This window comes from Phyllostomus hastatus, unplaced genomic scaffold, assembly GCF_019186645.2.
Source record: "Phyllostomus hastatus isolate PE091 unplaced genomic scaffold, TTU_PhHast_1.1 phas_contig_150, whole genome shotgun sequence".
Taxonomy (NCBI): Eukaryota; Metazoa; Chordata; class Mammalia; order Chiroptera; family Phyllostomidae; genus Phyllostomus; species Phyllostomus hastatus.
In genome coordinates, this window is record NW_025333611.1 from 2,896,016 (window position 1) to 2,916,488 (window position 20,473).

At 49.6% G+C, this 20,473-nt stretch overlaps 2 protein-coding genes across 9 annotated transcripts in view; both read left to right on the plus strand.

Annotated features, from left to right (window-relative positions):
- The first annotated feature begins 142 nt into the window (after positions 1–142).
- On the plus strand, positions 143–17,541 carry PMS2 (PMS1 homolog 2, mismatch repair system component). 2 transcript variants are annotated; one of them, XM_045828456.1, is made up of 15 exons: positions 143–224; positions 1,966–2,105; positions 2,844–2,930; positions 3,101–3,203; positions 3,941–4,124; positions 4,256–4,423; positions 4,860–4,957; positions 5,957–6,056; positions 6,637–6,721; positions 8,005–8,160; positions 10,157–11,018; positions 12,448–12,615; positions 13,337–13,437; positions 13,628–13,797; positions 16,846–17,541. In XM_045828456.1, the coding sequence occupies exons 1-15, from the start codon at positions 202–204 to the stop codon at positions 16,987–16,989; spliced, it is 2,589 nt and encodes an 862-aa protein (XP_045684412.1). In that variant the 5' UTR covers positions 143–201; the 3' UTR covers positions 16,990–17,541. The 2 variants fall into 2 exon arrangements, with proteins under 2 accessions (XP_045684412.1, XP_045684419.1); XM_045828463.1 differs by lacking the exons at positions 143–224; positions 3,101–3,203 and having other exon boundaries at positions 1,973–2,105.
- Positions 17,542–18,535: 994 nt separating this feature from the next.
- The window catches only part of LOC123806777 (radial spoke head 10 homolog B-like), a 32,105-nt gene continuing 30,167 nt past the window's right edge, over positions 18,536–20,473 (plus strand). For all 7 annotated transcript variants that reach the window (XM_045820105.1, XM_045820125.1, XM_045820079.1 and 4 more), the window contains exons 1-2: positions 18,536–18,738; positions 19,628–19,970. In XM_045820105.1, coding sequence (XP_045676061.1) covers positions 19,720–19,970 — 251 coding nt within the window. In that variant the 5' untranslated portion in view covers positions 18,536–18,738; positions 19,628–19,719. The remainder of the gene's footprint in view (positions 18,739–19,627; positions 19,971–20,473) is intronic.

Genomic DNA, 20,473 nt, shown 5'->3' on the forward strand with positions numbered 1-20,473 from the left:
TCTAATTGGCCCGGACTCTGACGTCACGACCTTTAATACCACCAATCAGCGAGAAGGAGTTGGGAGCATCAGTTTCCGCCCCTACGCGGAAGGGGTGGGGCATGTTTCAGAAGCAGCCAATGAGCGGCTAGGGGGTGGGGCACCCGTGGGAGCGCCGGGACGAACAGTAGCGCGTTCTGCGGTGGAACCAGCAGTGCATCCATGGAGCAAGGCGAAGGGCCGAGGTGAGCGGTGTTTGCAGACCCCCCTCCCGGACGCCCTCTCGAAGGCGCACAGCGTTCCAGGCCCCTGCAGAGGAGGCGAAAATGACTGTGGCGTTTGGCGAGCCCGCGGCACGCAGGCCACGGAGAGGGCGCCTCGGCGCTCCGCCGCCGCTTCGGGAACCCTTCGAGGTCGCGTCGGCGGGGGCTCGGCGGGCTCCCACGCGGGCTCTACACGGGCCCACACGTCCCGGGACCTGAAGCCGGGCACGAAATCCCAGTAGACTTGAATTCCTTTCCTTTTTACCTGCTTTTCCTCTTGTCGGAACAAAACAAGTGGTTATTTCGGGGAGGCTTCAAGAAGGCATATGCTAATTTGCATTGGCGCGGTTTAAAAAATGCAGAACTTCTCCACCTCCTTGAGAAGGCGAGGACGGGCGGGTGAGCCACAGCGAGGTCGGGGCGGCGAATCTCGGCGGGCTCTGTGCGTCCAGGGTCCGGATTCTGAGCCCCCCCGCTTCGCTGTGTTTCAGTGCTCTGTCCGCACCCCTCAACGTCCATCATCAGAAACGGGCCGGTACAGCCTATGGCTCCTGTGTCCTGTTACACCGAAGTTACCAGGCCGTTCACTAGACCTTTCTAAGTTACTGGCCGTATGGAACGCATTCTCAGGATGAGCGCAGTCTTGGCCACACACACAGCCGCGGGAGGAGGCCGCGGTCCAGACAGAGAGACCTAATAGGTTGCGGGGACTGCGATGCGGGGGACTCGTCGAAGGGAGGATTGGAGGGAATGAGACATTTCTTTTTTACTTTATGCAGACCGGGCCCCATTATGATTAGATTGCAAACTTCATGAAGCAGGCGGTGGGACGCGGCTAAGTTTCTCAGCAGAAAACCGTAGTTGGCCAGATGGGTGCTTTCTAGAGTAGCCGTGGTGTTGGCAGGAGGATGCATTGAAGTGAGGAGGAAGTGGGGACGAATGGGTTGGAAAGCTCTGATAGTGGGGTACAGCGGGAGCTTTGGGGGCCTTTGCCAAGGCAGCCTCTGGCAGCCTGGCTTTGGAGTGGGGAAATCAAAGGCACCTGTGGGACTAGTTTTACGATTGGTGTCCAGTTTCTAAGATTAAAAAAAGATTTTATTTATATTTTTAGAGAGAAGGGGAGGGAGAGTGAAAGAAGGGAGCGAAACATCAGTGTGTGGTTGCCTCTCCTGAACCTCCTACTGGGACCTGGCCCACAACCCAGGCATGTGCCGTGACGGGGACTGGGAATCGAACCCATGACCCTTTGGTTTCCAGACAGGTGCTCAGTCCACTGAGCCACACCAGCCGGGGCTTCCAGGGCGGTTTTGGTTTTGACATGAGCACCAGGTATTTCCCGCTAGACTCTTGGTTCTTCCAATTGTGTGAGAAATGTTGTTTTCACTTTTCAAAAAAGAAGATCCCATTGTTGCCAAAGATGACTGACCCGTAGCATGAGGCATACGTGTGTCTCTTCTATGTAGACCCCAGTATAATTAGATTGTTAAATATCTATTGCAATCAAAGTATCTACACAGAAGGGGTTTTTTTGGACAAATGTTTAAGGATTGTAGAACCACATTTAGTATTTGTGACTATAATAAATGCATATATTTATATAACCAAAGAACAAGTTAGACCCATTAACTATTAACAAAAATTAATCACTTCCTGCAGTTAAAATCAGGATGAAAAATATATAAATGCATACTTGCTTTGCTTCTTGTTACTGTTTTTTTTTTAGCACAGGACTTGCTAAGGCCATCAAACCTATTGATCGGAGGTCGGTCCATCAGATTTGTTCTGGGCAAGTGGTACTAAGTCTGAGCTCTGCTGTGAAGGAGTTGGTAGAAAATAGCGTGGATGCTGGTGCCACTAATATTGGTGAGTTTGGGGGACTTAAGCACAAGAAATAGTTTATGCTATTTTATTCAAATTTGTTACTGTCATAAGACATTCAAGTTTGGTATGGTGAGAAATTACTTTTAACTTAAATATAGTTATTAAAATTAGTTATTAAACTTAGTTAATACCCAATAAATTCAATAGAAAATAAAATTAGCATATTTAGTTAATAAAATAAATTACTAGGTGTCTAGTACTTAGCTAGGTGGTTATAATAGCAGTTGACTTTTATTGTGTTCTTACTATGTGCTAGGCAGACATTGTGCCAAAAACTGTGGATGGGATACCTTATTTAATCTGCAGAAAAACTTTATGAGATAGGAGTTATTACTATTATTATTATCTTTATTTTACAAATGAGGAAGTTAAGGCACAGGGAATTTACTTTTTTGAGGTTATAAAACTAGTAAAATATGATCCCAAGAAGTCTGATTCCAGAGCCTGTTCTCTTCAATATTTTAATAACATTTTATGTTAAAATTATCCTTTTTAAAGAAAGGAAAAGGAATAAAAATAACTTCTATTGGGGCTAGTAAGTAGTCAAGAAAGACTTTAAAAAATAAAATACGGAAAATGGCAATACATTGAGTCATAACTGTACATTTAAATAAGTACAGTTATGACTCAAATTTGCCTTATGTAAGTTATAAATACGGTCAATATAAAGGCTTTTACTTGGATCACTTCTTTGAGAAATACGTATTTTAACCTTTTTAGATCTAAGGCTTAAGGACTATGGGGTGGACCTTATTGAAGTTTCAGACAATGGATGCGGGGTAGAAGAAGAAAACTTCGAAGGCTTAAGTAAGTTGAATTTCTCTAACCCTACTGTTAAATATTTGGGCAGAGTATTTTAAAATGTTGAGTAAATACAAAAACGGCTTTTAAAAGCCACTCATTGTGGAAGGTGTTGTGCGTGCTGATTGCTGTGCCACTGGAGATACCCTAGGCCTGTCTTCACACCTCTCTTTCAGCCCTGAAACACCACACTTCTAAGATTCGAGAGTTTGCTGACCTCACTCAGGTTGAGACTTTTGGCTTTCGGGGGGAAGCTCTGAGCTCACTTTGTGCACTGAGGTGATGCAATATTTTTATTCACTAACTTGACTCCTTGTAAAAAAAATCGCTCTGAAAACTAAAAAGTATGTTTTGAATCATTACTGTTTACACCCTTCCATCTCAATGGTTCAGCTCCTCACCCCTGCATTCTCTGTTATCTTACGACCAGTCTAAGTGGAAATACCTCTGAAACGTAAGCAATAGATGAATGAAATGGGGCAAATAGTACTGTAAAAAAATCATTACCCTGTAACAATTTTAAAGCAATGGCTTCTCAGTTTTAAAGCAACATAGATAGTAAATTATAGGTGCTGTTTGAATTTCATTTAGGAAAAAAATGTAACAAGCATTTATATAATTATACAACATTCTAAATTTTTATAAGTACTTGTACATTTGAATTATATCTTGGATCCCTTTAAAAATTTTTGTCAGAACACTAGTAACAAAACAGAGATTTTCATTCATGAATATATAAGTTTTGATATCTTTTGTTGTTTACAGTTCAACAAAAAAAATCGTATCAAAGTTTTTACCGAAACAAAGCATTTACAGAACCCCCCGTCTCACTGCCCATTAGGTGCCAGACCTTAGCTTTTATGGTGACTCCCTAGCCATTCAAACTTCTGATTATCTCAGCGGACCCTCATCTCCTCCGAGCGTCCGCAGAGGACGACGGGGTGAGAAAGGGAGTGTGTGACCCCCGCACCCGGGAGTCTCTGACTGGCCGCGCCGCGCCCGGTGCTGTCTTCCAGTGATGTCACCATTTCTACCTGCCACTCGTCTGCGAAGGTGGGGACTCGGCTGGTGTTTGACCACAACGGGAAAATTGTCCAGAAAACCCCCTACCCACGGCCCCGAGGGACGACGGTCAGTGTCCAGCAGCTGTTCTACACGCTGCCCGTGCGCCACAAGGAGTTTCAGAGGAATATTAAAAAGGTGCGTTCGGTTCGGGGTCCCAGCACCCCGAAGCACCGACACCGTGGTGCACACACGGCGGCGGGGCTGCTGGAGCGCTTTCCTCTCCACTCGCTCGCTGGCCGGGTCTTACGCCTGTGCTTTCTACGCAGGAGTTTGCCAAAATGGTCCACGTCCTGCACGCCTACTGCATCATTTCCACGGGCATCCGTGTAAGCTGCACCAATCAGGTGGGACCAGGAAGACGACAGCCTGTGGCGGGCACCAGCGGGAGCTCCAGCATAAGGGACAATATTGGATGTGTGTTTGGGCAGAAGCAGGTAATGGCAGCCAGGTGTCTAAGGACATCTTACCGTCCTGGTGACTGGGCAGGTTTCTGCTGTCCTTTCCTACGGAGCGGGGACAGAAGTCCAAGAGTTAATGTTTTTATTTGGTACCTCTCGCAGAAATTAATACCAAGTTCTGAGAGTTTTTATTTTACTCTTGTAGAGAATAAAATAATACTTCCACTCTCTGAAAAAATATGAAATACTGTAGGCAATGTATTGCCTACATGGATAAGGAGGAGCCACGTGTTTCATCTCTCTAGAGGAAAATCAAAGTTATTTTAGTGCTCCAAAGCAGCTGTCGAGGTTCTTGGTGCTCGTGCTGTGGTTAGTGTGCCAGGAAAGAGAACACGGAAACCCTGGTGTGCTCCTTTCGGAAGTTCGGTCCTTTCCGTCTGTGGGAAGTAACGGGGAATCTCGTTTCTTCCAGCTGCAGAGCCTCATTCCTTTCGTTCAGCTGCCCCCTAGTGACGCCGTCTGCGAGGAGTTCGGGCTGAGCGGCTCCGACGCTCTGCGTGGTCTCTTTCAGTGAGTAGACGGCTGCTGGGAAAGTGACAGTTTTCTTGAGTTTTTTGACTTAAATGGTAGTGATGTCAAGGCTTTTAGTTTCTTTTGTCCACTATAAATCTGTAAGCGGTATTATTGCTGAGAAAGAAGGTTTACTTGATTCAAACACTATTCTGGGTCACGGGTATGTTTCAGGGTTTTTTTTTTCCTGTTGAATTAGTGTTTGCAGCAACGGTTGTGTTTAGTGAACAATTAGAATAACTTTAAGAATTATTTTATGTGTAATGTTCCGCTTTATTGGGATTTGGCAGAGAGCAGTGGAGGCTGTGCTTGCTTCAATTCCTGTCGTACCCAAAGTCCATCCCAGCATCGTTACTGTTAGTGCAGGAAAGGTAGACCCTCTCCGTAAGCAGGACTGGGCCTGGGAGGTCCAAATTGCTCACCCTCCCTCCGCATGCCTTTGGCTTGTGCCTGGAATTGAAGGCGGGATCCATTTCTTCATGTTAAGGCATCGTGCTCACAGAAATGCCAGTGTCCCTGAGGTCGATCCCAGGTGGAATAGGCACCTTACCAGCACTTTGGTAGATACCGGTTTACTGGCGGAGCAGATTTTAAAAGGGCGGGGAATGTGGACAGAGATCCTGGTGACGCATGGTTGGGGGTTGCCTGGACAGCTGGGGGGCCGGCATGAAGTTTCTAGAGTATGAGTTTGCCTCCTTGCACGGAGGTCAAGGATTTGATAGGGAAGGTGACAAGAGAGCTAAAGCAAATAGTTTCGAACCCATGGCATTGCCTGTGGTGGATGTGCTGTATGGGAGCTTTAGAACCTTCCAGAAGGTCTGTGTTCTTTTTATGATTCACCAGAATGGAACAGAAATGCACATGAACTGAAATGTTAGTACTTAGCAGCAGGCCACCGGGTGTTCTGTTTTTATTTCTTTCTTACTTTAAGAATGTGCCATATCATACGTGTTTCTAATCCTTTCGCTCTGGACTCCTGCCCTTGGTACCACTGGACAGTGTCTCGGGTTTCATTTCCCACTGCACTCATGGTGTCGGACGGAGCTCAACGGACAGACAATTTTTTTTCATCAATTGGCGGCCTTGTGACCCAACAAAGGTATTTAAAAAAATTTTTGTGTGTTTTTAAAGTTGTATGCATATATTTCTATGTGCATTTAAATGTGTTTTATGAGTGCTAAACTGCACCTGCATTGTTTGGCATTTCTTCAAGAGCATCTTTGGGTTGGAAAAAGATTCACTCTTAGGAATCCATGGTGAAGGGACACAAGGAAGCTTTTTTGGGTGATGGATGTATTTTATTATCTTGATTGTAAACATATCAAATTATACATTTAAATATTTTATGTATTTACTTTTGAAAGAGAGGGAGAGAAGCATCAATTGGTTGCCTCTTGCATGCCCCCAACTGGGGACCTGGCCCACAACCTAGGCATGTGCCCTGACCAGGAACTGAACCGGCGACCTTTCAGTCCACAGCTTGGTGCTCAGTCCATTGAGCCATACCATCCTGGGCTGAAACTGTACACTTTAAATATGTGTAATTGATTGCAGGCCACTCACACCTCATGGAAGCTGTTGAACATGTGTGCCTTCAGCGGCTGGTTAGGGCAGTGTGTTGATAGAGTCCGGGAGGAAGGGAACACTTACTCTCTTCTGACCTTTTCTTTCCCCTGTAGGTTTCCAGACTCGTGAACGAGGTCTATCACATGTATAATCGGCATCAGTACCCATTCGTGGTTCTTAACATTTCTGTCGATTCGGGTAGGTTCCACTGACACTTCAGTGAAATCGGGCACTTACTCCTGAAAGAATACAATGGAATTATAAAGCTCTGGTATGACTGGAAACAGACTCTTGTAGTGACCGTGAATGGCCACGTATTTATTTATATAAGACTTTCAGTTTTATTTCATAGACTTTTATTTTCTTTTGTATACAGATTTTCCTGCTTTCTACTTGACACTATGTTAATTGTATTATTAAAAGAATCTGACTTTTTCATGTCGACCAAAAGAGAATGGGGACTGTGTTCTCCCTGATTTTGAAAATGATTTATTTCATTTTTTTTTCTGATTGTTAAAATTCTGGTTTATTGTCATCCAATAGTTTTTCTAGGTACTGAGAAATACATATATACACACGTTAAAAATATATATAGTGGTCTATATATCTACCCATATCCTTTGGGGTCAGGAAATAATTTTGGGTAATTTTGTGTTGTACTTCTTATCCTTAAAATTGAACATTGTCTTTTCCATGTCATTAAAAGTCATTCAGAATCCTGATTTTAGTAACTGCATTCATTATATTTCAGTGTCTGGATCGATCCTAATTTTAAACTTTTATTTCAGTTTTTGACAATTTAAATATTGTCCTTATAATTAAATCACTATTTATATATTTAATTATTTCTTTAAGGTAAATTTCTAGAATCAGAATCACAGCATTAGTGGATATGATTGTGGTGTGTCAGTTTATACATCTACCAACAATGTACTGGGTACTGTGATTTTTTAACCAAATTCAGTAGGTGATAAAGTAACATCTCACTGTAGTTTGTAATTCTGTTATACATTTTCATGTGTTTATTTACTCTCTTTCTTTTGCAAGTTACCTATTCAAATCCTTGCATGTTTTTATCTTTTTTTTTTTTTAAGATTTTATTTATTTATTTTTTAGAGAGGGAAGGGAGGGAGAAAGAGAGAAAGACAGAGAAACATCAGTGTGCGGTTGCTGGGGGTCATGGTCTGCAACCCAGGCATGTACCCTGATTGGGAATCAAACATGCAACACTTTGGTTTGCAGCCCGAGCTCCATCCACTGAGCTACGCCAGCCAGGGCTGATTTTATCTATTTAGAAAATTGTTCACCTTGTCCTTGTTCACCGGAAAGAATGAATTTTGTAGTTTATGACTAGTGATCCGGGCACCATATGTTTTTACTAGGACTTTCGGTCAGTACAAGTGAATGAAATAGTGGTGGGGACATTTCACTTGTTAAAGGTTACTTCAAACACGGTGACCGTCGTTCCTTTTTTGCCTCAGAATGTGTTGACATCAACGTTACCCCGGATAAAAGGCAGATTTTGCTGCAGGAGGAGAAGCTCCTGCTGGCGGTGCTGAAGACGTCCCTGCTGGGGATGTTTGACAGCGACGCCAGCAGGTTCAGCGTCGGTCAGCAGCCGCTGGTGGACATGGAAGGTAAAGAGCTGCGGGTGCCGAAACGGCTTCTGTGACGTGGCCGTCGTGACACTTCCCTCAGTGCTTGGGCCCGAAGTGAAATCTCCTCTTCTAGAAAGAAAGGACGGGTCGCACTGGGAAGTGCGTGAGCACTAGAAAGAGCATGAGCGACTGTGTCTGCTGCACGGGGACGTGCTCTGGCCGGGACGTGGCCTGTGGCTGCAAGCCCGTTCGGCCCCAGAGCTCCAAGGAAGCCGGTGCTGACCTTGTTGCCTGTTTTCTCGCGCCTCTCGGGAGGGGGGAGTTGGTGGAGGCCCTTGCACTGTCGTGTTCCCTCACATCACAGAGCGGATCTGACACCTGTAACAGTGGGCACGCCACTATTTTACTGCCTGGCCGGAACTTATCAGCTGTTCCTTGAAGTAGTCCATTTCGTTCTTCCTCATGCAAACCTAGTTCCTCTGGGACAGGGGCCGGAGTGGAGCCCCTGCTGCCTCCCTTGGCAGAGGGGAGGGTTGGCCATTATCCGCCCTGCCCAGCAGCTCTACTCCTGGGCGTGGATGCTGTTTTTAAGCCAACCCACCCGCAGTCTCCAAGTCTGTGTGTGGGGGAATAGGGGCAGCGGGTGCCCATCACTGTGTCCTTGGAGCAGGGCGAGACCAGAGAACCAGACGCCAGCGGGGCTGCTAAAGAAGCGGAAACCGGGTTTGGTGGAGAGCTAAGGTGACAGATGTGCATTGCCCCCAGCGAGAGGCAGTTGCTGTGGGGTGGGGCTTTGCACGCTGAGGGTGCCGGAGTCGGAGATGGGGTGAGGGGAGGGCAGGTACAGAGCCGCTCTGTCCCAACACTCCCTAATACCCCAGTGGTGAGGACGGGCCGGTCTGGAGTACATTGGGGCCAGCTCTCCCAGGCTGACTCCATGGGCAGTTTGATGATCAGAGGGCACGCTGGAGGCGCGAAGCTCCCGAGGGATGATGTAGTAGAGAGGGCCCGGAAACACTGGCGCCGGTGCGGCAGACCTGTTGGTCTGCACGGGGTGGCCCCACTGTTGCCCAGCCCTTGTCCGCACGTGGTCGGCGGATGTGTGCGGTGGGAGGTAGCACGCACATCTGTGTGCAGTGGGCTGGCAGCGGCCTCTCTGAGCCCACTCACGCGCACTGCCAGGGAGGCCGCCCAGCACAGAGAAGCCGCTCAGCCTCTCTGTGACCTTGGAGCACCGCTGAGCCCCTGCCCCGTGGATTAGCTGTGTCACCGAGGAACCACATTTTCACAGAAACAGACATCAGAAGGTCATGGCTTACAAGTGTATCAGCCCTGAGGTCAAGAGACAGCACCCACAGAACCGCCCCTGTACCCCTTTTAACACAGTAACCCCAGTGGTCACCATTTCCGTGGCTTCTAACACCATGGGTTTGTTTAATCTGTTTATAATTTGAAACCATCATTATGTATGTTTTTGGGCGTTTCATTTCTTTCAATATTTTGTTGGTGAGAGTCCTCCAAGTCACGTGCGGCAGATCATTCGTTCATTCTCGTTGCTGTATCATATTCCATTGCAATTAAATACCTCGATTTATTTGTGGACGGTGGGGTTGTTTCCGGTTGGGGCTGCAATGGACGAAGCTGTTGAGGACGTCCCTGTCCGTGGCTGCGGCGAGCGTGGGCAGGCATTTCGGACGGGAGAGGTGATGCTGGCTCACGGCGTGCGTGTGCTCAGATTTGGGGGTTACTCCCCGAGCAGTGAACAAACAGTCTATCACTGGGCGTCCTGAAGCATTCACTCGATCCTCATCCTTGTGAACACCTGTTGTCTTTGAAATCCTATCCATTCTGGTGAGCCTTGAGCAGCGTCTTTTGAGGTTTTAGTTTGTATCTGTGACTAACGAACAGCAGGTCCCGTGGGTTTTATCAGAGTGGGTGTCCCCTGTGGCGGCGTGCTGTTCACGTATGTTCACGTACGAGCATCCTCTCCTTCCGTGCCGTGCACCCTGACCCGCCCTCTGTTCTCCGTGCTCAGGTCGCCTCGTAAACACGCAGCCGGCAGAACAGGAAGCGCCCCTGCCGGAAGAGCAGGAGGACCCCGCTTCAGTGAGGACGCCAGGAGAGGAGAAAAGGGCAGTGACCATTTCCAGACTGAGGGAGGCCTTTTCTCTCCGGCACCCAGCAGGGAGCCGGCCCCAGGGCCGGCCGTGTGCGGAGCCCAGGCGGGTTTCCCCGAGACAGAAGAGGAGCGGGTCCTCTTTGGGGCCTTCGGACGCCCTCTGCTCCCCGCTGCCCAGCTCGGGCGCAGGCTGGCCCGGCCCTCCAGGAGGGGGCGTGCGTTCAGACAGGGACAGAGCGGAGGCGGAGAGGGACTCCGGCCACGGCAGCGCCTCGGCGGGCTCGGAGGAGGGGCTCAGCACCCCGGACGTGGGCAGCCTCTCTGGCAGTGACCGCGCAGCCAGCTCCCCTGAAGACAGGCTTTCACAGGAAAACACGGAGTCGTGCGAGAAGTTCCCCAAAACCGAGCGGCACGTTTCAGACACGGAAGGCCGTCGAGACCAAGAGGATGGTGTATACACATTGAGAGTGTCGCCTCAGCCAACTGCTCTGGCAAGCACCAAGCGTTTTAAAAAAGAAGGAATTCCTTTAAACTCTGACACCCGTCAAGAGTCGGTTAACACACAGAACATGTCAGTGTCTCAGGCTGACGTAGCTGTTAAAATTAACAAGAAAATAGTGCCCCTTGCCTTTTCCGTGAATTCTTTGGCTAAACGCATAAAGCAGCTGCATCACCAAGAGCAGCAGAGAGGAGGTGAGCAGAATTACAGGAAGTTTAGGGCGAAGATTTGCCCTGGAGAAAATCAAGCAGCAGAAGAGGAACTAAGGAAAGAGATAAGGTAAAGGTTTTTCTTGAGAGCAGTTTTGCTTATTTTGCTGAGCTGTTGGGAGTGAGCCAGAGGCTGACCAGCCCTTCCAGAGTGCTTTTGCTCCTTTGGGTGTCCTTTGCTTTGTGACGGTGGCATCTCCTGTGGGTCAGGGTGGGCGTGGCCCTGCCTCGCACCAGTGTCTGGTCCTCTGGCGGCTGCTGCCTTGTCCGGGTGGCCTCCCGGGGTCTGCTCGCGCCAGGCTGTGTCCCCGCTCCCACTTTGCCCCTCCCTCTTGAAGACTCTGAATTCAGAGTCAGCGTGATTCCACAGACTGGTCAGCACCTGTCCCCGTGCATCCCTGGCAGGGTTTTCTCCGCTCACCAGCCGCCCTTCGCCCTTTGTCGCCTCACACACCCACCAGGCTAATTTGCTGTAGAGAACTCTTCCTGCTGCCTGAAACTGTGCAAGTGTGCAAGGATCTGTTCCTCAGAGACCCTTTGCACGTCCTTTATTTTTTCCCTCAGCCCAGGTCAGTCGGTGCCTTCTTGACCCCGATTTCATTCTTCCTCAAGGTTTTCAGCCCACAGTGACTTCCCTGCAAGGATTTCATGGTGGACACTGTTATTTGCCATTTTAATGTACATCACAAAAAAGTAGAACACATGTCAAACCTATGATTTCAAGAAGATTACATAGGATAAGGCTTAGTAAAAGGAGTCGGTTTAAAAATATTAATAATACAGATACAGAAAACACCCCTTTTTGTCAGTAACCATGTATAGCATCTTCACTTGTTAAAATGTTGAATTCTGAAATTCTTAACTTTTGTCTCTTTTGTTTTTCTTGCTGTTTACTGAAACATGCTGTCTCGTACACAGCGTCGCTCGGTAATCATAGAAGCTGACGGCACTTTTAGTCTGAACCACACAGGTTTTGCCTAATTTAGATGATAAATTCTTCAACTATGAGTTTTCTGTTATGTAAATTCCTTTGATATTCATAGTGCCTAGCTTGCATTGAGAGAGGTCTTGAGGAAATAGTTCCTTTAAAAAGGGTAATTAGTGGAGGGGAACTTACTTGAACGTGGTCTGGGGGGACCGTGAACTCGGATGCACCAAGAGAGCCAGGTTCCTTCAGATGCACGCACACACACTCACACCCATGGGTGTTCACAGCCCGAGTGTGCTTGACAGCGAGAGACACGTCGGGTGCCCCAGGTGTAGTCTGCCTGGCCCTCACCATTGGATACTTCTAGCCCTCAGAGTGAATCTAACTGTGACTTCAAAACCAGAGAGTCGAATTCATTCAACAAACATTTATTGATCCCCTGTTACTGTGGGTCTTGAATTTTTTCATCTGGAAAATAGTCTTTTTTTTACTTTTTTAAATTGTTGTTCAAGTACAGTGGTCAAAAAATAGTCTTTTAAAATGTCTTAAAATTCACATTTTCTGCTTGCAGTAAAACGATGTTTGCAGAGATGGAAGTCATTGGGCAGTTCAACTTGGGCTTTATCATCACCAAGCTGGGCGCGGACATCTTCATCGTGGACCAGCACGCCACGGACGAGAAGTACAACTTCGAGATGCTGCAGCAGCACACCGTCCTGCAGGGCCAGAGGCTCCTCGCGTAGGTGCCCCGTGGCCCTCGGGGCCGGCTCTCGGGGTCGCCCCTCCTCCGGGGTTAAGGCCTGACGGCTTGTGTGTGTGTCTGCATACTGATGTGTGTATATGTGTGTTTGCCATAAGCACCCCTGCAGCAGATTTTGATAACACTTTTTACATATTAATAGTCATCCTTGCCGTTTACTGAGTGCTTATCATGTGCCAGGCACTGTTGAAGCGGTGCACATGTATGTATTTATCCCCACAGTTTGAGCTGCACTCCTGGGTGCAGGTGGAGAAAGAAACAACGCAGGCAGGGGAAGAGGCAGGGACAAAACAAATGCTACTCACTCTGCTTTCGAGTGCCCGTAATGACCTGACTCAGCCCTTCGAGCTGTCTTTACGCTGAGGCAGGCAGGAAAAAAACACATTCTGAACTTTATATTGCTATTTTTAAGGAGAAGATTCAGAAATAGACGGGGTCACTGGGATGAGGTGGCAGATTGAGGAAAAGCAAAGTATTTATACTTGAACTTCGGAAATGACCTTTTGAAGAAGGAAAATTACAAGGAAATTCCTCAGGAAGTTTCGTGGTGGGAAAGGCATGTAGCTCAGTAAAGTGGTGTTATCAGCGTTGCTTCTTGAACTGAGTCCAGGGACTTGTAGCATTGTTTCATTTTCGTTTCTGCTTCATAGCTGAATGTTTGACTTTAAGACATGGTTCGAATCTCTCCTTTGTCTTTCAGACCCCAGAGTCTCAACCTGACTGCTGTCAATGAAGCCGTCCTATTGGAAAATCTGGAAATATTCAGAAAGAATGGCTTCGATTTTGTCATTGATGAAAGTGGTGAGGCATTACTAAGAATGATAGAATTGTGTCCTCTTAGAGCTGGGGACAGTCTCCGAGGTCATGTGGATCGAGCATTTTATGGGAGGTGACAGTGTTTGTCCCCTCTTCCAAACGTTTGTTACTAGGAGCACTCAGACAAAACCCATTTTCCAAATAATGACTCTCTCTCCACATTTTATTCTTTCAGCACCCGTCACTGAAAGGGCTAAATTGATCTCCTTGCCAACAAGTAAAAACTGGACCTTTGGGCCCCAGGACATCGATGAGCTGATCTTCATGCTGAGCGACAGCCCGGGGGTCATGTGCCGGCCGTCCCGCGTGCGGCAGATGTTCGCCTCCAGAGCCTGCCGGAAGTCCGTAAGTAACGGGGGCTCGTCCTGCGGGACCCAGAGGCTCACACTTGTGGTCCCCTGAGGTCCCCAGGCAGGAGTGACTGCCATGCTCCATCGTATGGATGAAGGCTCATGGCGCTCTGTCAGCGTGACACACCAGTTCCACACGTCTGCATTGCCTTTGACCTCCGGCCCACAGTCACTGCTCTTCTCTGCCTCCGATGAGCGTGCTCTCTCTCGGTGCGCCGGTCCCAGTGCAGTTACCTGTTCGTGCGCACTGTAACACCTCCCGGCTATCAGCATCACTGCGGGGTGGAGCCTGCGGCTGCCCTGGCCAGGGGACCGCGCAGGTCACACCAGCCCCTCCGGTCAGCAGGCATTTCAGAGGTGCCCCGTGGAGCGTGGAGCATTACCGTGTTTGGCCACCTATAATGCGCACCTAAGTTTTAGGCTCGGACTTTGAGGGGAAAAATATCTTACGTTTTAATTTTTTAATTCAGTTATTTATTTGTATTTAGAAACAAAATCGATTATCATATTCAAGAGTATTATTTTGGATATGGGTATCATTACTGCTTTCTACAGTTATACTTCTAATGCATAAGCATACATAAAAGAATTGAAAACATAAATATGGAATTAGTGCGACCCATGTATAATACGCATTATTATTTTTCCCTCAAAAATTTGGGCAAAAAGTAAAGTGCGCATTATACACGGCAAAATATGGGTCGTGCACCGCTCAGGGTGGCCCTGGAAAGTGGGAGCAGTGGCTGACGGCCGGATGCCCAGGTAAAGGAAGTGAATCTCCCTCTCCTGGCCCCTAGGAAAGGCCAGGGGGCCCCATTCCTTCATTTATTCAACAGTTACTCCTCCAGCCCCTGCTGGGTGGCCCTCCCTGTGCCAGGCGATGGGGACACTGGGGGACAAGGGAGATGAGGTCCCTGCCCTTGTGGAGCCTGTAGTTTAGTGGGGAGAAACACAAAACAAAATGACAGTTTCAGACACCAGTAAGTTCAGTAAAGAGACGAAAACAGCACTGGCATAGGGAGCGCGCTCAAAACGCCGAGGTGAACAGCTGAGATGGCTGAGCAGGGGGAGGCCGTCTGAGGAGGTGGCATCTGAGCCGATGCTTGAAAGGGGAGATGCAGCCCCTCGGGTCAGAGCCTTCCGGATAGAAGAAATGGCCAGCGTAACGGCTCAGGGGTTTGAGCAAAGCCAGAGGCTGATCCGACTGGGGAGGGGACCAGGGTGAGAGCGGTACAGTGTCCAGGGCTCCACATGGGGCCTTGCAGAACCTGGGCAGAAACCTGGGAGTCGGTGCTGCTGTGTTGGGGTCGGGGCGGCCCTGGAGGATTCTCGTGGCTGAGAACAGACTGTAGGAGGTGCCTGGCGGAAATAAGGGGGGTGGGGAGAGCAGCAGCTTTTCCACATTTCAGGGGCGGGTGGGGTTAAGAGTTCAGTTTTAGACATGCTTTTTTGGGATTCCATTAGCTGGTATGCGGAGGTGTCTAAAACAGTTGTATTAATGAATATCAAGCTCAAGGGAAATGTCAGTGTTGGAGATAAAATTTTAGGTGTGCTTTACAGCCCTGGGGACTAGATCTCTGCTCTAATTAAGCCCAAGGGAAGAGTTTAATTATAGCAGAGAGTAGGGCCCAGGGTCTGTGAGCCACAGAGACTTTGTTGGCGCAGACTAACATTGACCTAATCGTGGAGTTTGTGAGTAGAGCTGGGACTGGCCTGTGTTGACAGCCAGACATTTTAAGTTGTGTCTTCCCACGACTTGGACGACTTCAGAGCCACAGGCTGCTCCTTTGCGCCGCGCCCTGGCAGGGCCACCCCGCTGCAGCTCCTGTCCTCCGGGCAGCACACCCGAGCCTGCCCACTGCCTGTCGGGGGCTTTCCGCTGCCACCCCGAGCGCTCCAGCTCCAGCTGTCCCGCCCTTCCAGCTCCGTCTGCTGTGCTTGTCTGCAAACCAATCACACTAGTCTTCCCGCCTCATGCCTGTTACGCTTGGCCGTCCCTCTGCCTGGGTTCCCTGCGCATGTCCTTTCATCACATCCCTGGCTCTTGTCTGTCCTGGGCCCTGAGCACCCGGCTGAAGTAGCCTCTTCCGGGCACTTGGGCACAGCACCCCGGGTGATGCTTGTCTTGCTTTTGTTAACTTGTCTGTTGTCTGTCTTCCTCCAGCAGGCCAGAGCCCCGCCCCATTGCCTCTAGCACTGCCAGGTTCAGGTGTGTCACCTCTTGTCACCTCTCCTAGTGTCTCAGGGCCTCAGCTTTTCTGCGCTTGCTCTGGTGTCTGCCCATCTCCCTGTATGTGTCAGACAGGGATACGTGCTGTGGAGAGGAAGCAGGGCGAGGACTGCAGAGGGTTCAGCAGGGGAGCTGTGTCATTGGAAGAGGCAGGAGCATGAGAGCAAAAGCTCGAAGGGAGAGGAGCAGTGAGGCACGCAGACGTTGGAGGAGAGGCTGCGGTGGAGGGCACCGCCAGTACCAAGGTCCTGAGGCAGGTGCTTGCTTTACGTTTTTGTGCCAGAGGAGAGGGGTGCCAGTGTGGCTGGAGAGGGGGCAGGGAGGGTTGCGTGCTTGCAGGTGCAGGCATGGAGGCCAGTGAGGGCCAAACCAGGTGATGCACTTGGCTTTCATTCGGGTGAGGCTTGTGCAGAGCAGCTGTGAGATCTGACATACCTTTAAAAGGAATCACTGGCTGTTAGGTAGAACTGATGGTCGAGGGGAAGAGGGGAAGCGGGGAGGCAGTTAGGAGGCCCCTGCAATTGCCAAGGTGAGAGCACCCACACAGGTCGTGCTGCTGCTGCTGCTGCTGCTGTCGAGATCCAGGTGTGGTCGGCATCTCGAGTGAAGGCGAAGGGGCCCAGGAGGGGCTGGGTTTCATGGAAAAGTGGAGGCTGAGGTGTTAGAAGGTGGGGTTCCTTGAGGGAAGATTTTTCAGGGAATGTCATTTCTGAGTTGTAATCTTGCCTAGCCTTGTTTTAGAGAAAAATGTGGCTGAACAGCTGTTTTAACCAAATCCCAGTACAACTGTACACCGTTGTGTCTCATACTCAGGTGATGATCGGAACTGCTCTTAACACAAGTGAGATGAAGAAACTCATCACCCACATGGGTGAGATGGACCACCCCTGGAACTGCCCCCACGGCAGGCCGACCATGAGACACATCGCTAATCTGGATGTCATCTCTCAAAACTGACGCTTCTCGCTGTGTGGGCCTAGACCGTGCCTTGCAGGAGTCTCTGTGTGTGTTGAAAGGCAGAGTTTTAACCGTTAAGCACCGCAGCCATTTAGAAATGATGTTGAGAACCTTTTGAACCACGGGGAGCATCGCTGCAGTGTGTCGTGTTCTGCATTTGTACGTCTGTCTGTCTGTCTGTCTGTCTGCGGATGTGTGTATATAGGCAAGCGCGTGTTTTTTTTAAGTCAGGAAGAGCACTTTCAAAGTCACCCAGGCCTCTGCACTGCCCCGACGTATTTTAGGCTGCAAATTTGAGCCCTTTGTGATGATTAAATCTGTAATGGTTTAATTTCATAAATTTAAAATTATGGTTCTCTTGGGTTAGTGATTCTCAACCCTGATGCGCATGAACTTTTTTAAAAAAAAGAATAATCTGGAAAACCCAGCAGGGATTCCCTGCCTGGCTGGAAGAGAAGCGACCCAGGTGGGGCTGGGGTCATGATTTTTAAAAGTTCCCTGGTGCTCCCAGGGCAGTTAAGGCACTGTTGTAGGCACGGGGGAATAAAAGGTCTGGATTTCTGTAATTTAACACTGTGATGTGGTTTCCTTGGGGTGTGAATTGCAAGATACTCTAGCTTCTGTCTGTCAGTGGTACTGGAGGTAGAAGAATCCCTGTGGTTCATCAAGTAGTTTCTCAAGGAATCTTGTTCCGTGGCAACTCTGGCAAAGATGCCGTCTGTGGCATCCAAGCCGCGCTTGGTGTGCAGTGGCGAGTGTGGGCGCCCTCCTGCTCTCCCCCTCCCCGACCCGACCGCGGGCCGCCTTCCGCTGCACACTGAGAATTTCTCTTCTGGGACAAGACGGTCACGTGGTAATTACTCACACCTGTTGTGTCGGGTACTGTGCTGGTGTGCCTGGCTGGCTGCGGGGTCTCGTGTAATTTTTTCCAGAACTCTGCAAATTGGGGTTTCTGGCCCCAAAGATGGCTCTGTGGTAAACCCACAACCCTTGACTGGGAGGCTCTCCAGGTGTGGTTAAGGAATGGGCTGAGAAACGGGAGACACCCTGGCCTTGCTGGGTGGGCCCCGTCTGTCCCATGACCCAGACTGGGGACCCTCTTCTGGTGGGGCCCGGGGAGAGGCCACGCGCTGATTTGGAAGAGGCGGAAGGCAGCCTTCCAGAGCCTGGAGCCTTCAGAAGGGACCGGCCCTGCTGGATTCCTAACTTAACTGTAAGGGGATAGATTTGTGTTGCTTTAAGCCACGAAACAAGTTTGGGTAATTTGTTTACAGTGCAAAGGAAAAGTAACACGTGAGTTAATTATTCCTGTGTTATGGTGAAGATGAAGGGCGAGAGGTCACATGTGGCAGGTAGCACCGCTGGGAAAACCCGGGTCAAGTGCATCCAGCTCCAGATTTCCACCTGGCGGCCTAGGGCTGTAGGGCAGAAAACACTAATACTCAGAGGCTTCTGAGGCTGCGTGGCCCCTTTAAGGGTGGGGAGGGGCGGGGCGGGGCTACGGTTGCCTGGAGACCAGTTGGGTTGGACGCGCAGGCTGCGAAACACTTTGGTCGGGCCTGGCAGCAGAAGTCAGTTAAGCATTTAGCGCTGGATCCCAGCCCCCAGGCCCTGTGGTTCTGCGTGCACCGCACCACCAAACACACAGGCCTCCGGAGGGGCAGCAAGTGAGGGAACAGCGCCCCCAAGCCCTGCTCAGAACTCAGGAAAGAAGAAATAGGAGAGCCGGTGTCCAGCCAGGGAGGCCAGGTAAAACAGAAACTAATAGGAAGCAGGACAGTGTAAGAGCAAAGCCTAGAAGTGGGGTGGAGCTGGCTGGGGGCAGGGGGTGTGTGGGACTGGCTGGGGGTGTGGGGGGTGGAGCTGGCTGGGGGCGGGGTGGGGGGGTGGGGTGGAGCTGGCTGGGGGCGAAGGAGGGGGTGGGGCTGGCCCTCCAAAACTAGCCTATTTGCCTGCTCTGTGGCCTGGAGGCTTCCAGAGGGGCCAGTTTTAGAGGGTCATGGACCCTTGGGTTCGGACCTGGACACCCTCCTTCATGGCTGGCATCGGGGCCATGCAGTCCGTGGTAGTGCTGGCTTAGGCGGCCGGTAGCTGATGATTTCAAGTTCCAAAACAGGAAAGTGACATAAAATAATCACTCCTTTGCGTGCCCTTTCCCATACTTTAGACACGTTTTTTTGCATCAACTTATTTAATCCTTATAAGGAAACAAGGTGCTGTTATCCCTACTTGGTATATGAAGCAGAAGGACACGAGGTAGAACTTGCCGGAGAACACACAGTCGGTCAGTGGACTGGCCGGCTTGCGTACTTGCCCCCATGGATGTACGAGGAGACAGGCTTTTAGAGCCTGGACGGACTGCATGCAAGACCTGAAGGGTCAGGTGGCCACTTCCCATAGACCGGGTACCCTTCTTGCTGGGACTCTGTCTGAAACATGGTAGGCAGTGTTTCCAAATTTTAAGATTATAGGAACAATCGATGTACTATTGAAACTATTATTTTTATAAACTGGTGATACCTGTCATTTGTAATTTTCCAGGGTTTAGAAGAACGATAATGACATTGGGTTGTAAGGCTAAAATTTTAATTTCTAGGGGAACCCTGAGGTGTTTAGAGACGTAATTTTTATTTTTCAGGTAAAACTCATCAATGCTTTGAAACAAACAGCTCTCAGCCGAAGGAATCATTTGATACTTACAGAAAGTGAACTTTGGGTCTTCTAGAGGGGATGGTGAAAGACAAGAAAAAAGCAGACAGAAGAGTGGAAAAGTCTGCCCGCTCTTCCTCATCTCTCTCTGATAACCCAGAGATTTCTAAACTAGATGACAATTCTGCTAGACAAGAAAGGTCCCCAAGTCCCGGCCCACAGTCAGAAGTGCAGTTCCACGAACCAGGATCCAAAAGGGAATCCAGGAACCCGCAGCAGGATGACGATACCGGTCTGTACGAGGAGCCCGTGCTCAGCGACCTCGTTGAAAGGTGATCCTACTGGGTGCTTCCTTTTCTGCCACTCTCATGCCCTCTCTTCTCCATCACGGGAGCCTCTGCAGTTTCACCCACCACCCCTCCAGGTGCCCGTGAAAATCTGCTAGCACTGGCCTTTCTCCTAGACTTTTAGGTGCACATGTTTAACTCTCCACTGTGCGTCCTCCACTGGGCGTCCCACTGCCTGTGTCCGAAAGCAAAGGCCACAGGACTTGAAATGAGAGGAGCCGGACCTGAGTCAGCTCCACGCAGGCATCGCCCCCGTCACCGAACCTCTCTGAGCCTCAGGGTCTTCCTTCACTGGGGAAAAGGAGAGAGAATACACACCCTAAGGTTCCTCTGCACGTGGCTGTTTCTCTCCCAGACGCCGGCTTCTCCGGGGGCCCCTGTGTCTGCCAGGGCACCACTGCTTTCTTGCAGATCCAGCCTCGAGGTCAGGACTGGCCTCCTCCTTCCCATGCCTTTCGTTTCCTTTTCCTCTCATCGGCTCTCGTTAG

Bases quoted from the DNA above. Each gene is read 5' to 3' on its own strand.
- PMS2 (XM_045828456.1), top strand. From the start codon at position 202: ATGGAGCAAGGCGAAGGGCCGAG. The intron at 3,204-3,940 runs GTGATGCAATAT...GCTGTCTTCCAG, and splicing joins AGCTCACTTTGTGCACTGAG to TGATGTCACCATTTCTACCT. The intron at 6,722-8,004 runs GTAGGTTCCACT...TTTTTGCCTCAG, and splicing joins TAACATTTCTGTCGATTCGG to AATGTGTTGACATCAACGTT.